The sequence below is a fragment of the Sciurus vulgaris genome (genome assembly GCF_902686455.1).
Source record: "Sciurus vulgaris genome assembly, chromosome: 15".
Taxonomy (NCBI): domain Eukaryota; kingdom Metazoa; phylum Chordata; class Mammalia; order Rodentia; family Sciuridae; genus Sciurus; species Sciurus vulgaris.
Window position 1 is genome coordinate 52,738,512 of NC_136476.1, and position 19,931 is coordinate 52,758,442.

At 41.0% G+C, this 19,931-nt stretch overlaps 2 protein-coding genes across 2 annotated transcripts in view; both read left to right on the forward strand.

Annotated features, from left to right (window-relative positions):
• Nucleotides 1-19,931, forward strand: part of LOC306644675 (phospholipid-transporting ATPase FetA-like) — a 190,977-nt gene that overhangs the window by 151,210 nt on the left and 19,836 nt on the right. The window contains 9 exon segments of the mRNA XM_079111815.1: nt 365-476; nt 4,573-4,678; nt 5,050-5,197; nt 5,728-5,911; nt 7,305-7,445; nt 7,448-7,468; nt 7,471-7,526; nt 8,763-8,846; nt 10,419-10,663. Coding sequence (XP_078967941.1) covers nt 365-476; nt 4,573-4,678; nt 5,050-5,197; nt 5,728-5,911; nt 7,305-7,445; nt 7,448-7,468; nt 7,471-7,526; nt 8,763-8,846; nt 10,419-10,625 — 1,059 coding nt within the window. The 3' untranslated portion in view covers nt 10,626-10,663.
• LOC306644684 (phospholipid-transporting ATPase FetA-like) lies at nt 10,641-13,469 on the forward strand. The gene is made up of 3 exons (XM_079111830.1): nt 10,641-10,976; nt 11,888-12,018; nt 12,114-13,469. The coding sequence occupies exons 1-3, from the start codon at nt 10,949-10,951 to the stop codon at nt 12,303-12,305; spliced, it is 351 nt and encodes a 116-aa protein (XP_078967956.1). The 5' UTR covers nt 10,641-10,948; the 3' UTR covers nt 12,306-13,469.

Below are 19,931 nucleotides of genomic sequence, written 5' to 3' on the forward strand. Positions count from 1 at the left end.
GATGGTTTAGAGGTAGCACATAACTTCATATATGACTCAGGCAAGTCTCTCCCCTCTCTGGTCCCTAATACTAATTTCCTAAATTTGACTTCAATGTGTGGTTGAAAAGTTGTATACGTGGAGAGGCAAAGTATGCTGAGTATAAGTATGCCACCAGGATCCTCATTCCAGGACAGAGCTAGCTCACTAAAGAGAACACTGAAGTGCCAGTTCAGTTGTTGGGTAGCACTAAATGCTGTCTGTCTGTTTCTGTCTCTCTCTGTCTCTCTCTCTCTCTGTCTCTCTCTCTCTCTCTCTCTCTCTCCCTCTCTCTCTTCCTCCCTCCCTCCCTCTCTTCCTCACTCATTGATCTCTCTGTTCGAAGCTGTTAGGAGCCACAGGCATAGAAGACAAACTGCAAGATGGAGTACCTGAGACAATCATCACCCTGAACAAAGCCAAAATTAAAATATGGGTTTTAACTGGTGATAAGCAAGGTAAAAGAAAGCTCCTAGCCTGCAAATCCTCTTCCTCACCCACTTCAACCATTTCTTTCCTTCTTCATTTTCCCTTTTTTTCTTACCAATTTTCTTGACAAATACCTGTAACTCAGATGAAGTCCTTATAAGATACCTTCATGTCTAATTTTGTATACAATTTGCTGAGCATGTACTTTATGTCAGATGCTATATTTTTTAATGAAGACATAGAGACAATCCAAACATGACCCCTGTTTCAGCCAGGAACTTAAAAGCTAAAATCTTTTTTTTTTTTTATTTTTCTAGTATTGAATCCAGTATTGGAACCCAGGGCCCCATGCATGCTAGGCAAGTGCTCTACCACTGAGCTACATTCCCAGCCCTTTTATTTTGAGACAGGATCTCCCTAAATTGCCCCAGGTTGTCCTCAAACTTGCCATCCTCCTTTTTCAACCTCCAGGGTAGCTAGGCTAAAAACTTTAAAGTTATTTTTGACTATACACTCTCTGTTGTCTCCAAGATCCTTTGTCTTAGCATGACCCACCAATTCTTCTGAAAATCCTCTTGACTGTGTCATCACCCTAGTTCAATCTTCATCCATTGTTGTTGTTCTACAAAAATTTCTGACTGATCTGTCTCTTGCCCTTACTAATTTCAGGATAGCCTATATTCAATTATCAGTTTAATTTTCCTCAAATATACAAATTTTATGATGTTACTCCTCTACTGAGGGACCTACAGGGATTCTACATTATAAAAGTCAAGACTCTATCTGGTTTTCAAGAACTTGAAACTGGACATGGGGGATACATGCCTATATAATCCCAGTGACTTGGGAGGCTGAGACAGAAAGATTACAAATTCAAGGCCAGTCTAGGCAATTTAGGAGATCTTGTATCAAAAATTTAAAAAGGTTGTGCATGTGGCTCAGTGGAGAGCACCCCTGGGTTCAATCCCCATTCCTGAAAAAAAAAAAAAAAAAAAAAAAAAAAAGTTCTTGGTAATCCATTGCTACCTATACATCCTTATCTGCATCCTAATATAACCATTATCTTCAATATATCCCAAACAAACCAATTCCTACTCTAGGGTCTGTTTGGGTTGTTTCCCTACTTGAAATACCTTTTCCTTTCTCTGCACACTTTTTTTTTTTTTGTGTGGGGGGGGGTAGTAGATTTTAGCTCAAAAGATTTCTTTTTATTATTGGTACATTATAATTATATGTAATAGTTAGGTTCATTTTGACATAATCATGCAAGAATGAAAAATTTAATTTGTTCCATTTTGGTCTCTGGTGCCTCCTCTTTCCCTCCTGTCCTCCCACCCCCTATTCCTCTTCCTCTACCCTACAGGTCTTCCTTTTATTTATTTATTTATATATATTTAGTTGGTGCTTACAGATATATATAAAGATTAAATTCACTGTTATATTTATACATGTACATAGCATAATTTTTTTCAAATTCATTCTGCATTTCTCCCCTTTCCTGTCCCTCTTCCCTCCTCCTCAGTCTCCTCCTATTCCACTGATCTTCCCTCTATCCTTGCAATATCCAAACCCCACCACCACCACTTCCTTTTTTTTCCCCCATATTTTCCTCTAGCTTCCACATATGAGAGAAAGCATACATTCGATCCTTGATTTTCTGAGTCTGGCTTATTTCACTTAGCATGATACTCTCCAGATCTATCCATCTACTGGCCAAATGCCATAATTGCATTCTTTATGACTGAGTAAAACCCACTGTGTATATATACCATGTTTTCTTAATTCATTCATCTACTGTCAGGAATCTGGGCTGGTACCATAACTTGGTTATTGTGAATTGTGCTGCTGTAAATATTGATGTGCCTGTCTCACTATAATATGCTGATTTTAGTTCTTTTGGATACTGAGGAGTGGGATAGCTGGGTCCATATATGGTTGTTATATCCCTGTTCTTCTGAAGAATCTCCATATTGCTTTCCCAAAATGGTTGTACTAATTCACAGTCCCACCAAAACAATCTATTTTACCTATTCCCCACATCCTCACCAAGCCACTTATTGTTATTTGTATTCTTGATGATTGTCATTCTAACTAGAATAAGAGGAATCTCAGTGTAGTTTTAATTTCCATTTCCCTGATTGCCAGGAATGTTGAAATTTCTTCACATATTTATTGGCCTTTTGTATTTTCTTTTTCTTTTTTCTTTTTCTTTTTTTTTTTTTTTTTTTTTTTTGAGAATTGTCTAATTTCTTTGCCCATTTATTGATTGAATTATTTGGGAGTTTTGAGTTCTTTATATATTCTGGATATTAATCCCCTATCAGAGGAGTAACTGGCAAAGATTTTCTCTCATTCTGTTAGGCTGTCTCTTTATACTCTTAATCATTTCCTTGCTGTGCAGAAGCTTTTAATTTGATGCTATCCCACTTATTGATCTTGGTTTTATTGCTTGTTAAGGAAGTTGGTATCTGTGCCAATATGTTGGATTGTTGAACCTTTGTTTCTTCTAAAAGTTGCAAAGTTTTGGGCCTAATTCCCAAGTTGTTGATCCCTTTGATTTAACTTTTGTGCAAGGTGAGAGATAGGGATCTAGTTTCATTCTTCTACAGACGGATATGTAGTTTTTCCACCACCATTTGTTAAAACGTTGTCTTTTTCTCAAACATATATTTTTGGCTCCTCTGTCAAGTATCAGATGAGTTAACTATGAGGGGTTGTCTCTGTGTCTTCTATTCTATTCCATTGGTCTTCCTGTCTATTTTGATGCCAATACCACGTTGTTGTTTTTAATATTTTTTTTTAGTTTTTATGGATCTTTGTTGTATTCATTTTATTCATTTATTTATATGTGGTGCTGAGAATCGAACCCAATGCCTCACACGTGAGGCAAGCACTCTTCTACCTCTGAGCCATACCCCAGCTGTTTTTATTACTGTAGCTCTGTAATGTAATTTGAGATCATATATTGTAATGCTTCCATCATTACAAGATTGCTTGACTATTGCATTGGCTGTTTTTTATTCTCCAAATGAATTTTAGACCATTTTTCTAGTCTGTGAAGAATATCATGGTATTTTGATGGGGATTACATTGAATCTGTATAACACTTTTGGTAATGTGGCCATTTTGACTATTTAATTCTATTTACCCAAGAACATGGGAGGTCTTTCCATCTTCTGAGTGGTCTTCATTTTTTTTCTTCAGTGTTGTATACTTTTCCTTTTAGAGGTCTTTCACCTCCTTTGTTAAATTTATTCCCAAGTATTGAAAATATGGAACACTTCACAAATTGTATGTCATCCTCATGCAGGGACCATGCTAATCTCTATATCCATCCAATTTTAGCATATGTGCTGCCAAAGCAAGCACCCCTAAACACTGATTCATTCATTAAGGCCTTCCTGCAGAGTTCTGTGACAATTGCAAACTCTTCTGAATTTTGATACTACTTGTAACCAGGGTTAGGACTTAATTTAAAAATGTTTCTTAGTATGAATTTTTTCCAAATTCCAGGTTTTCCAACGTAAAGGAAGGATACAACTTAAACATGCCTTAGTCCCCATAAAATCTAGCATAGAGCTGGATGTGGTGGCACATCCCTATAATCCCAAACGGAGGCTATAGGATCACAAGTTTGAAGCTAGCCTGAACAAATTACTGAAACCCTGTTTCAAAATTAAATTTAATTTTTTAAAAAAGGTTGGGGATATAGCTCAGTGGTACAGCACTCCTGGGTTCAATTCCTAGTACTGCCAAAAAAAAAAAAAAAGGAAAGGAAAGAAATGGGCACAGTGATGTTCAAAGAAATACATCCTGATTGCCTAGAGAAGTGGATATAGACAGATATTATTTTCAGCAATAGGGGGAGGCTTTTTAGAGAAGGCTAAGCCTGAATGGTTCTAGTTATTAATAAATTATTCAAAAATCTGTGCCAAGTAGACACTTGTCTGTCAATGTTTGGATATGATTTTCACTGACTGATGAAAGATACACTTTGTATCCAAGACAAATGTAGACAACTGGGCTCTAAGCCCACTATTAGTGACTGTGAACTATACTCTGTGACAGCCCTGTCCCAATCTATAAACACCAGCTAAAATGAGACCTGTATTACCTTTCCTACAGAGACTGCTATAAACATTGCCTACTCCTGTAATGTATTTGAGGATGAAATGGATGGGGTGTTTATGATTGAAGGCAAGGACAGTGAGACAATTCTGCAAGAACTCAGGTACAGGTGGGAAAGTGGCCACAGCCAGTCCCTAGACATCCCTATACATCTCTTCCCCCAATGTGGCTCCACACTATCAGAAGGAACAGAGAAGAAATCAAGAATGGGGGAAAAAACTAAATATTGAGAGAATTTTATAAAGAAGTACTCAGACTAAAGGATTTGGAGTGTGGAGGATGGAGAAGTGAGGTACACAATGCTCAGGGACCTACAGCACTGGTAGGTCTCAAGAGACAGTCGAGTCTAAGGTCCTTGCCAGTGCTTTACAGAGCACTTACTGTAACTTTCTTGCCTACTTTCACCATGGGCACGTTTTTCTTCCTAAGCTCAGGGCTTTAGGTCAGACTCTGACCACTACTCTTGGTTTTCAGGATGGCAAGGGGCAAGATGAAACCTGAGTCTTTACTGGAATCAGACCCAGTCAACATTTACCTGAAGAAGAAGCCAAAAAGGACCTTCACAATGCCTGAGGAGTTGCCTCGTGGCGACTATGGCTTAGTCATCAATGGCTACAGTCTGGTGGGCAATAGAGTTACAGCTTTGTTCTCTTCTTCCAAGGAACCTCTCTTAGGTTCAATCCACTTCAGGGAAATTTTAAGACCTCTTCCCTATTCTTAGTTGCCCTTTTGCCCATTCCTTAGATACCCATGCCTGAAAGATGCCTTTCCCAGGATACTCTTGGCAGGAATAAATGAAGAAAGAAAAGCCAAGGGAAAACTCCTTTATTCAAATCCTTCACTACCAATGGACCTGTCACTTAGGGGAAATGGGAATCAAGCAGAACTAGATCCTCCAAGAAGTCACTTAGCATCATATAGCCCAGCTCTATCAACTGATTTGACCTAATGAGAGGTCCTGACTAGTTTCCCATAGTCAGAGAATACCTAGAATTGATTTGGGGGTTTGGCCTCCCTCCTGGTTGGATCACCTTGAGAGCAGCTATGCCTACCCTATGAAAGAATATGGAGGCAAGGGGAGGAAACTAGAAAAGTCCTACCCTGAGAGTTTTTCTGGGCAACCTGAAGAGTGGGTATGTCTTGGTATTGCAGGCTTTTGCTCTAGAAGGGAACCTGGAATTGGAACTGCTGCGAACAGCAAGCTTGTGCAAGGGGGTAATCTGCTGCCGGATGACACCCTTCCAGAAGGCCCAGGTTGTAGAGCTGGTGAAGAGGTACAAGAAGGTGGTGACACTGGCCATCGGGGATGGGGCCAATGACGTCAGCATGATCAAAGGCATGTGAGGGCAAGGGGGGCATTAGTTCCCAGTCATGGCTTGCCTCTTCCTTCCTTCATGGGCAGAACTGATCTGGGTGGCACTGTGTTGCTGGCTTATACCCCTACCTATTAAGCCTTATATATTTATAGTGTTTTGCAACTCCATTCCTGCTCCTCTACACCTGCATTCCCACTTATTTACACCTGCAGATATTAGCCCATATCCATAGGCATGCAAACATTTAGATTCATTTACTTAACTAGGAAAGTAAATATATACAGAAACACATGGCTTCCTCAAGAATATGCATACATCATAGAACAGGCTGTACAATGACCATACCACCTATCTGAGATGGCATCAAGGCCCACAGAAAGGACCCTGGGCAGGAGTCATAGTCTGCTCCTTTTTTGAAGGATGTAGGTTATGAGGCCCAATGCAGCCCAATGCTGTGTTCCCAAGAACTTGCCCTGGTCCCCTGGCTGAAAGAGAATAGGTGATTTAGTGATCACTTTGGACCAATAGAAGCAAATGGCTAAAATTTACTGATTTTAATTTCAGATGAATATTGTTAGCCTCCAGCAACTTGTTGATCAGTGAGGTTCTCTAGTCCCACCTCTCTACCCACACAGGAAACACTAGCAGATATATCACAGCCTCAATTTTAATATTAGCAAGTGTTTTTGCTCTCTTTACCGGTTTCTAGAACCACTCTGGTCTTTAGAGCCTGAGAGGTTTCATTTATCCCATTAAGCAATGTAGTAGGTATATACCAGAAGATCAGTGAATTTTACCAGAATAGTGAATTATCACAGACTGATTAAAACTTTGAGGAACTTCAGTCTTATATTCCATCAAGTACAATCTTTGCTTTATCCAGAAAAATTCACCTTAGACCTACTGAAGAGTTTATTTCTCACTGAAAAAGTATGTACATCACACATTCTTCCCAATAGTTGGATTTTATTCCCTTAGGTAAACTTAGGTAATTAAATATTATGTTAGATTGGCATCCATTCTGCATCCTTAATTGATTTAAGTGACTTCCATAGATAACAAAATATTTAAACCTCAACATCTGGAAGTGGGAAAGAGCTGAAAGGGTAGAGTAGGAGCTAAGAACATCTGGGACAGCTTTCTAGTTTTACTGGCCATACCAGGCATTCTTGAGTGGCAGCATTCAAAAACAAAGTACAGAAAGAGACAGTTTTCCAGTTTGTGGGAGAGGGGCAATCCATTAAGGGGGAGGACTCCTCTAAGGAAGTGCTATTTTGAATTGAGCTTGAGTATTATTCAAATGTAATACAAGGGGTTTATGCAACATCATCTCAGCATTTCCTTTACATTTCCCAGGGTGGGAACCTAGCAGACAAGCTCTGTGGTTTAGAAGCTTCTGGGGTTTCATTGCAGCTGCACACATTGGGGTCGGCATCAGCGGCCAGGAGGGGATGCAAGCCATGCTCAACAGTGACTTTGCCTTCTCCCAGTTCTGCTACCTTCAGCGTCTGCTGTTGGTACATGGCCGCTGGTCTTACAATCGCATGTGCAAATTCTCAGCTACTTCTTTTATAAGAACTTGTCTTCACCCTGGTGCACTTCTGGTATGCCTTCTTCAACGGGTTCTCTGCACAGGTAGGAGTTCACTTGATAATCTCACCCTAGTCATCTGGGTCTTCTCTCGTTACCCATCACTTAAACAAGCTCAGACCTTTTTCTTCCTCTACAGACCAATTATGACACATTGCCATCCATCCACAGCTTTATGCCAACCAGGAAAAGCTCTTTACCCCATATTGATCCCATCTCCCAACCCTATAATAACCAGATTTCCAAATAACCAGATTTCCAAATGATAAAGGTTCTGGCCTAACTAAATGATAAAGGTCATGATGTGATGAGGACAAATTGATGAATCTAGAAATTTTCTTAGCATCCAAAATATCCTTATGGAACAGGCTAAGCCCCAAGGAGCCTCTGGGTCATGCCCAGACAAGCTATTATGACATTCACTTGAGTTCATACTTAGAACTACAGCTTCCCTTTACTTCTCCTTCTCTACCCTGACTGCCTGCACCCCTGTCCCACCCCTCCCACACACAGTTGCTCTGGTGAATTAATTCCTCATTTGAAATACGAAATCTCATAACCATACTGAGGAAAACTGACACCTGGATTTTGATGTTTTAAGAGAAGTCCCCCTTCCCTATAAGTTTTCCAGAAGCCTCTCAAGATTACCAAAAGAAACCATCTCAGAAATGATTATCCTGGGAGATCCCTATACCAGTCAGCAGACTGTGGTAGACTGTAATCCCCAGGGTCTAGACAAGTCAGTCTGATTTGTGGGATGTGGGGTGTGTGTGTGCTGAATGTGTTGCATGTGTTGCTGCTGACCTCTTGTGGATCGTAAGGAAAGGGTTCCTTTCCAGGATGGAGCACCCAGCTGGAGAAGGTTCAGTGAGTCTATTCCTTTGCCAGTGTTAGATGTCCTGTGCTAGAGAAGCCACTGAATGCCATTATCAGGCAGAAAAAGAAAGCATCCTAAAGGCTTATTTGCCTGGGAGTCCATGGGTGTGGCTCCACTGAGTCATTTCTCTGCAGGGAGGAATAGAGCAGGTTATGGTAGGTTTGGTCCACATCAGCCTTGAAAGCTTGATGTGGCCTGGCACCAGCCTGGAACAGAGGGTACACACAGTAGGATCAAATAGAGACTGGGGATCTCAAATTCTGAAACCAAATCTTGCTCTGGGTTAGTATGGTGGTGAGCAGGTAGGTGGCCAGGGAAGATGGGTCAGGTGGTCTTGGGCCTGGGAGGTGGAGGTGGGACTTTGGAGGAGAGAGAATTTTAAAATCTCCTTGGTATTCTTCCAGGCTGTCTATGATACCTGGTTTATCACCTGCTACAATTTGATTTACACCTCCCTCCCTGTCCTGGGCTTGAGTCTGTTTGAACAGGTAAGACTAGCATCAAGCCTCTCAGAGTTAAAGCCCCTGAACCCTTCAGGAATATTCCCAAGAGTGAGAAAAGCAGCAAGAACTGAACTCTACAAAATTGACTGTAAAGCAAAAAATTTCTAGAGAAAGGAAAGGAGCTTATTGCCTGGATATATAGGTATCATGAGAAAAAGTAAAAAATCCTCCTGCACAGAAAATAATCACCAGTTTTAAAAAGTCAGGTTTTCCTGTCTCACCTTTACAGACAGAAACATGGAAATTGTGCTGTATAGTAAATTGAGTGTGTACAAAAGTAGTGAAATGAAAGAGAGTTATTGGATCAGGACTGGGTAAAGCAACAGGCTTCAAGAAAGGAGATTCCCTAGCAGGGTGCAGTGACATATGCCAGTAATCCTAGCAGCTCAGAAGACTGAGACAGGAGGATCTCAAGTTCAAAGCCAGCCTCAGCAACTTAGTGAGGCCCTAAACAACTTAGTGAGACTGTCTCAAGATAAAAATTTTTAAAGGACTGGGGATGTGACTCGGTGGTTGAATGCCTCTGGGTGGTTCAATCCCCCATATCAAAAGCAAATAAACAAAAAAACAAAGGATATTCCCATTCAGAGATGATGAGGATGAGCTAAGCCAAGCAGGAAAGACTAGGTGGGGAGTCCTGAGGAACAAGCATGGGAGTATTTGTATCTTTTGTGTCACAGGAAGCTAGCCCAGGGAACACCCTCTGTCCCTCTCAGAAATTTTCTGAGTGCTGAAGGTCCTGGTACCCCTTCCCCCTCTTCTGTTATGCCAGCTTCAACTCCTGAGCACCAAAGTAGAAAAGGAGCATCCAAAGAGTTGTAAAGCAGCTGAAACAGAACATCATGGAATCATGGTTCCCAGTCTCCATCAGGATAGTAGCGCTGAAAGAATTTCCCATGAAGTATCTGCCAAACCTAAGAGTGAAAGAGGAATAGATTATGTTACTCAACAGTACTATCCTGCTTCAGTGGTCTAATTCCAGAGATCTACCTCTTTGTATCTGAGTTTCATATTTAGAAGATGAAGACAAGCCAGTATTGTTCATACAGAGAATTCTCCCACCCTGAGTTCATCAGTAGCTATGGGAGGGAATAGGAGGAACATCATGAACATGGATATTTCCAGGGGACTAACTGATCCCCATTGGCTTCCCTTTCTTCATCCACTAGCTTTTAATACACATGCACAAAAATTAACTAAATGAATACTTACACTTAGAGACCTGTGTCCTAGTGCTTCCCCCCATTCCAAGCTCTAGTCATCTCTTCCAGCTACCCCCAAACCAAACTCCCTTTCACAATTCCCTAATCCTGAATGCCCCTAAGTGCTTCTCACCATCCTAACCATGTCCTAGCTTCCTTTAACTACCTAGAAAAGAGAACTTCAGGAAGGGCCTGTGATCACTGCCCTGTTCTCTGGTTCACTTCTCAAGTACTCCATGAGGAAGCTACTAGGCAGCCTGGCAGCAGACTCAAGTGAGGGAAGAAGCCCCTACTTTGATGGAGATGGGACCTTCCATGAACTCTAAGCCTTCCTCCTTCCCTCTGGTGCTTCCAGGATGTGAATGAAACATGGAGCCTACATTTCCCAGAGCTGTATATCCCAGGCCAGCACAACCTGTATTTCAACAAGAAGGAATTTGTGAAGTGTTTAATACATGGGATCTACAGTTCCTTGTGCTGTTCTATGTCCCCATGGGAACCATTTACAACTCAGAGCGCAGTGACGGAAAGGACATCTCCGACATCCAGACCTTTTGCCTGATAGTGCAGACCTCCTTGATCTGGATGGTCACAGTACAGGTGTGGGCAGCAGCAGTGGGAATAAGGGGATTGGAACGGGAGCTGTCTAGAAAGACAGGGAGATAAGGAGGGAGGGAGAAGGAAAGGAGCATCCTCCAATACAGGATTGGAGAAGGGAGGTGGCTAATAGAGATATCAGGTTATAGGGTATTGCACATAACCTAGTGCTTTTCAGATTGCCCTGAAGACAACCTACTGGACGATGAAAGCCACTTCTTCATCTGGGGTAGCCTGGGTTTCTACTTTTGCATCTTATTCTTCCTGTACAGTGATGGCTTGTGTCTAATGTTCCCCAGCATCTTTCAATTCCTAGGTAAGGCCCTGGCCAGGATGTGGAGGAGGTATTAAGTATATTTATTTAATAAATGTTTACTGAGAGCTATTACTATGTGCTAAGCTCTGTGGCAGAGGGATAATAAGAAATGATCTCTAGCCTCAAAATCTAGGTAAGACTACCTAGGTAGGACTCAAAAATACTTTGCCTTGGAGCTATGATTGTAGCTCAGTGGTACAGCGATTGCCTAGCATATGTGAGCACTGGGTTTGAATCTCAGCATCACATAAACAAATAAAGGTCCATTGACAACTAAAAAAATATTTTAAAAAATATATTTTACCCTAGAGTTTCCAAGATTTTCATTTCAAATATGTAGTTTGATCTTCACAGGTATCCTGTGATGTAGGCAGGGCAAGAATTATTAGCACCATTTTGGAGACTGGAGATAGAGCTCTTGATTCTAGTCAGTGTCCTTTAAACTGTAGCATTACTACCTTATTGTCTTCTCTATCCATTTCTCTCTCTCTCTCTCATCTCTACGTATATGAGAACAAAATACAAAAAGAGTAGCCACGTAGATTTACTTGGCTTCTATCTCTTGTCAGGACACTAACTCATTTTTCTACTCTGAAGTCTTCTATCCCATTTTTACATATAGGCCAATGCACTAGGATTCCCCCATTGCCTACCCCCACTCTCCTGCCCTGCCCTGCCTTTAGAGGGAGACAAAAGCATGTCAATTCATAGTGACTGGCTGCACAAAGGATCTACTTGCAATTATTTGGCATTTATATCATTTCTCAGGAGACCAGACTGTCTCCAAATCAATAACATCCTTCTTTAGACTAGAGTGGTATCTAAGTTCTGGCTAATAAGTCCCACTCCTAACCTCTTCCTTTTCTCCAGGCTCTGTTGTAGCCTTACCGATCCTTGCTCATTGTTTATAGGTGTGGCCAGGAACACTATGAACCAGTCACAAATATGGCTGAGCCTTATCCTCAGTGTGATTCTCTGTGTAATTCCTGCATTTGGGTACCAGTTTCTCCAACCACTAGTTTGGCCCGTCAATGTGGACAAGGTAAGTGAAACAGGGAACCTATCCAGATAATTTATGACCCCTCTTCCCCTTTGCCTCTGTGGATAAAAAACCCATCCCCCATGCTCTGGATACAGGTTTTTGACAGAATTAATCATTGCAAGACACGTCCACCACAAGTCCGAGTTCGGACCAAATTGAAACACCCAAGCCTGCGACGTTCTGCCTATGCATTCTCCCACAAACAGGGCTTTGGGGCCCTCATCACTTCTGGAAAGACAACAAAGACCAAGCCAAACAAGAAAAACAGCTTTCCTGTTAAAAAGTAGAGGCCCGGGAAATCCAAAACAGTCATTGCTCTTCCTCCCTTGTATACATGCAATTTAGTAAGGAGGGATTAAAGTCCCTGGGAACAGCGTAAACCTGCTCCTCCATGCTCATGGCAGGGCCTCAGCCTCTTCATTTCCCAGAAGGGTGTATCCAGGTAAAGCAAAGAAAGAGGTAAGGAAAGAGTCCTCAGATATATCTACCAGAATTGTAGCATTTCAAGAAAAATCAATCTCAGGTGTCCCTTCCACCATCCCTCTCAAGTTTTAATCCAGAAAAGCAAATGTGGAAGTAGACGTTGTAGAGGGACAGTGTAGGGAAGGGGAAAAGAAGATAGGACCTAAGAATCTTACTTTAAACCCTATCTCCCATACCCAGGGCAACTGTAAACCTTCCCAGGGCCCCATATTTCTACCCCAGCACTCTTCTAAGGTTTATTTGGGAGATTCAGAGTGAATATTTTGCTGGCCCTGGTAGCAAGAGTGGGAGGCAGCTTTGGAGAGTTGGTCTTGAGAAGCTGAAGGAAAGTTTCTGGACCCCAAAAAAGGTGGTTCCTATTTGGATAAGATTGCTCAAGATTTTGCTTTCTTACCCTCTCTTTTGACCCCTTTGACCAAGAACTGATTCCTGGTCAGATCTCAGAACCAGAAAGGAAAAAATGCAGAGGATTTTTTAGAACTCTGTCTTAGGGGGATATAACCATAACTGGTGAGCATCTGTCTTCATTTCATAAAATTATTTTGAGAAGAAATTGCATATATTTGGAATATTATTTCTAAGAAGTTTATGGAAAAATAAATTGCATATTTTTGAGTGAAGAGATTTGTATGGTTTATTGAGGTCCCAGTGACAATAATATATTCTGAGCAATATCTTTTCCAACATACTCCTCACCTTCTTCCCCCTTCAAATTAGACCAATTAGGCCATCTCTCCTTTTTTCAGTTCCATTCCACTATTCTGCCCTCTCTTGTTAAACTCTGTCTTGGTTTCAGATGACCACACCTTTTAACTATATAGCTTTTTCCTCTTTCCATACCTTAAATATTGGTTCCTAAAGCTCAGTCATAGGTTCTCTGCTCATCTTTACCTGTACCTTTTCCTGAGTGACTTCATCCAAATTCTTGACTTCATTTGTCAACAGAAAGATGATTCTGTCTCTAGTCCATCTCTGGGGAGTTACAGATCCACATATTAATCCTACTCTGAGATCTTTCACTTAGCTGAGCCTTTGGAAACATAAACTCAAACCTGCCCAACCTGATCAAAAGTATGCCACCCCCATCATTCTAGTGACCCAAAGCAGAATGCTTGCTTCTTCCTCTAGATTGATGGTCCAGTCACTAATCAAGTCGTGTAAATTCTCCATCTTTTCTTGTGTTCTGTTCCCTCCCACCATTGCTATCATCCCCTTTGCTGACTCTCATCACTCTTACTTGGATTCTGGCATAAAATCCCCAACTTATTTATCTGGTTCTTCCCCTTCAAGAGCATCAACATACGATTTCCAGAGGAATCTTTCTGAAAGGAAAATTAGTTCATGTCAAGTCACAGTTTACCATCTTTTGAGGACTTCCCAAGTTTTTAGATCAAGTTAAAATGTGGACACTTTATTATTGGTCTCTCTCTAGCCCTGTCTTCCATGACTAGTCATGAATTTCTGGTCTTCATGTCATAAAATATACTGTTCTCATTTCCTAAAATGCTTTCCCCCACTCCCTTCTTTATCTAGTGGACTTTTAGTTATCCTTCAAATTCAGGTTATTTGGAATTAAAGAAAGGTGATGTTGAATGCCACTCAATGTATTAAACACCACTGAATTAACTGTACACTTTTAAATGGGTAATTCTATGTGATGCTCACCTCAATTAAAAAAACAAAACAAAAAAAAAAGCTCAGTTTGGGCATAATCTCTTCCAGGAGGCTTCCCCAATTCTTCAACGTGGTTTATAGGCCTGCCCCATTTATTCAATTGCTTCTCTGTACGTACCTCTAACAGATAAACTTGTTAGAAGGCATTATAATCATTGATTTTCTTTCAGACCCAGCATATAATAGATCTTTAATAAATGTCTGTTGACTGAATGAAAGAATATTGAAGTTTTCTGCTTCTCTGCCTGTATGCCTTATTTCCATGAATAGCACACTACCCAAGAACTCAAACCAGAAACCTGGAAGTTTTGTTGGACTCCTCACTGCCATTCCTCCAACCCAAATCTACTCAGTAAGTTCCAGATACTCCCAGTCAGAACATCTTCAGTTTTTTTCCTTTCTGCCATCCAAGAACTAACTAGGCTCAACCCTGCTTAGCTTCCAAGATTGGGCGCATTCAGTGTGGTATGGCTGTAGACAATTTTTCCCTTTCTTATCCTTAATTCCATTACCCTCAGTTATAGCAATATCTGCTCTGGTCTACTTGTCTCCAATTCTGCTGCTTTTTGATCCCCTATCATCTACATTATGGAGAATAGCTTCCAAAAGTACAAATCAGATCATTGCCAGTTTAAAAATCCTTTCCTGGCTATTATGGTTTGGCTACAATGCTGTGAACTTACCTTTCCAGCTTCACTGACCACTTCAATTGCTAATATCTTGTTCTGTTTGTTGTTTTTGTTACGTGTGAGACACTGAGGACTTGAACCAGGGGCATTTTATCACTGAGCTACATCCTGGTTGTTTTTTTGTTTTGTTTGTTGTTTTTAGACAGGATCTCGCTAAGTTGCTAAGGCTGGCCTGGAACTGTGATCCTCCTGCCCTCAGCCTCCCAAGTCACTGGTATAACAGGACTGTGTCATCACATCTGGCACATAATTCAATTTCTTGCCACACCACATCACTTCACTTCCCTAAAAGTTCCATCATCTTCAGAACTGTCTATGGCTTGGTCTTTTCTATCCCTCCCTTCATAGTTCCATCCCTCCTTTATCTAATATCTATCTGCTCTAACTCAGATCTTCTTCCAGGAAGATAACACAATCTCATGTTCTGAGTTGACTGCCTCTTTCTTGGCTTAGAGCACCTGTAGTTTTCTTTTCTTTCCATTTTCCAAGGTTTGAACATTTGATCACTCACAGGCCCTGTTTTTAATTATGGCTTACTTCTCTGTCTTCTCTGCTAGACCATTTTTGAATGATCATCTTTTTGAGGGCAATAATATTCCTCATTCATTTCTCTCTCTCTCTCCCTCTCTCTCTCCTCTCTCTCTCTCCTCTCCTCATCTCTCTCTTCTCTCTCTCTCTCTCTCTCTCCCCGAGCAGAAATGCGAGCACTTGGATTTTTATGTTTTTCAGTGAATATCTACTACCTTTTATTTTTCCTAAACTTGCTTCTTATCCTTTCATTTCAAAATGAATCTCATCCTTCTGGATCTAGTTTGACAGTTTTACCTTAGGGGCCTTTTTTTATGATACATAATTACTCACGATCTCCCAACTAAGACATCTGTAAAATACAGATTGGACCAGTAATATCCCCCAAAGCTCCTGAACAATCACCCACCCACTTCTGGTGGCTTATGTGCATAGAAATTTGAGTCTCTACTGAACAGCCAAGACAGTAAATGCCACATTCCAAAATGAGGTGTGAGATGACCATTCAAAACTTATAAACTTATGATAGCTGACTCCCACTCAATGTATTAACCACCACTGAATTAACTGTACACTTTTAAATGGTTAATTTTATGTGCTGCTCACCTCAATTAAAAAAAAAAACTCAGGTTAGGCATAACCTCTCTTCCAGGAGGCTTCCCCATGTTTGAGCTGGGGCTGTAGCTCAGTGGTAGAGCACTTGCCTAGCATGTGTGAGACACTGGGTTCAATCCTTAGCACCACATAAAAATAAACAAAATAAAGGCATTCTCTGCATCTCAAATACAAAAAGAAAACCGAGTTTGCAATTTTCAATTGCCCCACCCACTTTGAGTAAAGAGCCAAAAAAATCTGATATTGGAGAGGAATTATTAGTGTGTTTTGAGGTTCCACCCCCAGTTCAGCTCAATTTGAAAAGGCTTCAAGGAAATCACTTGAAAAATAAATGTGATTCACATGTTTAGAGGACACAGAATACTGCTAGATTTTTTTTCATTTTGAGACAGGGTCTTACTAAGTTATCCAGAGCCTTACTAAGTTGCTGAGGCTGCCTTTGAACTTACAGCCACTGGAAGGTCCTAACTCTTAATATGTCTTGAGGGGGATTAAATTTCAACATAAATTCTGGAGGGGACAAACATATTCAACTTTAGCAGATAGTAAGTGCTCTGAAAATAAACCACAACGGCTACTTTTAACAATGAAACTGTGGGGTAAGGGTAACTATATTTAGTAGTCAGGGAAGGTTGTTCTGACAAAGGGAAATGTAAAATGAGACCTAAATGACTACAAAAATCTGATGGGAGTCAGGTGCAGTGATGGACACCTGTAATCCCAGCAACTTGGAAGTCTGAAGCAGGAGGATTGCAAATTCTTCAGCCTCAGCAATTTAGTGAGACCTCTGTCTCAAAATAAAAAAATAAAAAGGGCTGGGGATGTGGCTAAGTACCTCTGGGTTCAATCACCATGCGGCGGGGCGGGGGTTGATGGAAAGGCAATCCAGAGTATATAGTTGTGTAAAGCCCCCCAGATCGATGTAAGCTTTGTGTATATAAAAAAGAAAGAAGACTTGGGCTGAGGTTGTGGCTCAGTGGTGGAGCACTTGCCTCCCATGTGTGAGGCACTGGGTTTGATTCTCAGCACATATAATAAATTAATAAAATAAAGGTCCATCAACAACTTTAAAAAATTTTTTTAAAAAGAAAGAATCCTAATGTAAATGAAATGCAGTAAGTGAAAGATGGGGTGGTTAGACATGATGGAAACAGTGAAGAGTTTTTAAGATCATTTAATTGCTCAGGCTACTCTAATGGAGAACAGGGGTACAAAAATGACATTAAGGAGACTAGGAGGCAATTGTAGGTTGTTTAGGCATGGTGGTGGCTTGGATTAGAAAGGCAGTAGTGCAAAAATGAATGAATACAAGATATAAAGAGAATCTGAGGACTTGTAGATTGGCTATGGAAAATGCAGGCACTGGTTTATTAAATAACCCCACTGACACTCAGTGGTTTCCTCTCTGATAGTCAGGGTACCAAATACATTGATCCACTGACTCTTCTGACACAGGTCCTGTTGAAGTAGTGGGTCTAGGTGGTCTTTGTTTGTACCACTTGACTCCACTACCCCTAGCTAAGTGTAACCCATTATAGCTTCTCTCTCTGTGAGAAACTAAGTCAGTGTTGAGGAAAGGAGCTGAAAGTTCATGTAGTTCAGGAAAGGGGGCTTCCATTTAAAAATGGCCGTAAGTAAGAAGTAATCCAAGGTATCTAGTCTTCTGTAGAGAGAAGAATAAAGTAGATGTCCAAAGAGAAAGACAAGACACTGTTCCGTCCCAGCAAAAACTTTCATGAGCACTTTTTGAAGTTGGGTTCTCAGAATGAGGGTGTTTTTTTACTTGCTGCCAATAGTTAAATACAAAGACAGCTCCAATTACATAGGCTGGGTTCACACTGTTCCTTTTTTTTTTTTTTTTTTTTTTTTCCCTCAGTACTGGAGATTGAACCCAGGAGTGCTTTACCATGGAGTCACAACAGTCATTTAGAGACAGGGTCTCACTAAATTGCATAAGCCTGACCTTGAATTTCACATCCTTCTGCCTCAGCCTCCCCAGTAGCTGGGATTATAGATTGTGCCATGGTGCCCAGCCTCATTTTCTAACTATTTCGAAATAATAGTTAACTTGTAGATACTGATGACATGCATGTTTCCTAACCATAACAAAGCAAATGATTCCTGTTTTGGGTGATATAAATGGATTTTGTCCAGTAGAGAACAGACATTTCTAAAAATGAAGTCCTCAATTGAACTGGTTTAATATCTTACAGGTTCCCCTCATTAATTAGTGAATTTAATAAAATCTAAAGTGTATTCATTTATATTTAAGATTTATGATTTTATGTTTTTGAAAAATTATCCTTTAACACAAATAGCAGAGGTAACCCATACTAGCTGAAGCCAGAAAAAATGAGACTATATGGATGGATAGAAGAATATGTCATTTTAAGGACTTAAGACTCTTCACTCTTGCCCTTTGGTCTGCAAATGTTTTGATGGACAGCTAAAAGCAGAATTAAAGACTTGGCATCCTCACCTCCAGCTGGCTGGGTCATTGTTGATTCCATGAATAAGGTCTGATCCAAAAAACATCTTGTGCTGAGTCTAAGCTACCCCCAAGGAAACAGCAACCCTCCCCCCCCCCAATTGGTATTAGGGATTGAAACCAGGGAAGCTTTACCACTGAGCTGTATCCTCAGCCCTTTTTATTTTTTATTTGATACAAGGTCTCATTAAGTTGCTTAGGGTCTTGATAAGTTGCTGAGGCTGGCCTCAAACTTGTGATCCTCCTGCTTCAACCTCCTGGAATCACTGGGATTACAAGTGTGTGCCACTGCACCCAACGCAACAGCAACTTTCTTACTGGAGCAAGTGTTGGAGGCCATCAATGAATTATGTGTTTGTTTGAGCCATTATAAGGCAGAGGAGTTGCTTTTCTGAGAACTACTGGTGTGAATCCACCGGTTGCAGATTGCTCGGATTAAAGCTGACAACCTACCTTAGCTCACAACCCTAGGTTCAAATGCAGCCCCCCAAAGGTGGGCATAACCTCCCTAGCCCCAAACAACTTGTTTTTTCCCATCTTTATCCTGTTTTCCTCGAGAAGCATGCCACACTGAAACCCTGTGATGTATTTATCCTTAAATAAAGATTTTGGGCCTTTTCCTTGTTCGGTTCCAGTTCCTCTCAGGACTACAAGACTCACCAGGCCCCCACTTGAAAGCTATTTTCTGCCTATCGTCTTTTGGTCCTTATTGATTATTTTCAGACTTTTTATTTTTCCCAGTTGGTTCATACCTCCAAGCAGGAATTAGCTTTGGGGTGCTGGTAACCCCAACAGTCAAGGCCTGCCCTGATGAATCCCGAGATAATGATGGATGGACCACATCTTGATCAAGATCACCTACTTTGGCAGTTGTGAAAAGCCTCCAGCTATGCAAAACCCCAAACCCTTGCCCTCATTCCCTTTTCTATAAAACTTCAAAGTCACTGTCAGTTTCTCCAAGACAGGGCTAAGGCTATGGGTCACTTTTTCTTTCCATTGTAGCTATGCTGTTTCAAGTTCCTTTCATGCTTTCACCACTATCAGAGTTTCTTTTGGGGGGGCAAGTGGCCAAATCTGATTTGATGGATCCCCAGAGTCAGGCCTCTAGCCTAGGAACTCCCAGTAACATGTCTCCAGACAGAAACAAAATAAAACAGAGACCTCCCCCTCAAAAAAAATAAATCAGCAAATACAAAAAAAGAGGGACTGCACTATGAGCCCAGAGCAGGAAATCAAGCTGGACAGTAGTACGCAGTGTAGCCAAGCTTCTGGATAGCCCCAAGAACCTAGGAAGTAGTCTCTTTGTGTCTACACTTGGCTGTCCTCTGTACAGCAGATGATGCTCCTTAGCCAAACTGGTTTTCTGGTTTATTAAAGCCTTTTGGCAATTAGAAGATGGATACCCATAGCCCTTGATTTTCCATCAAGTCTAACCA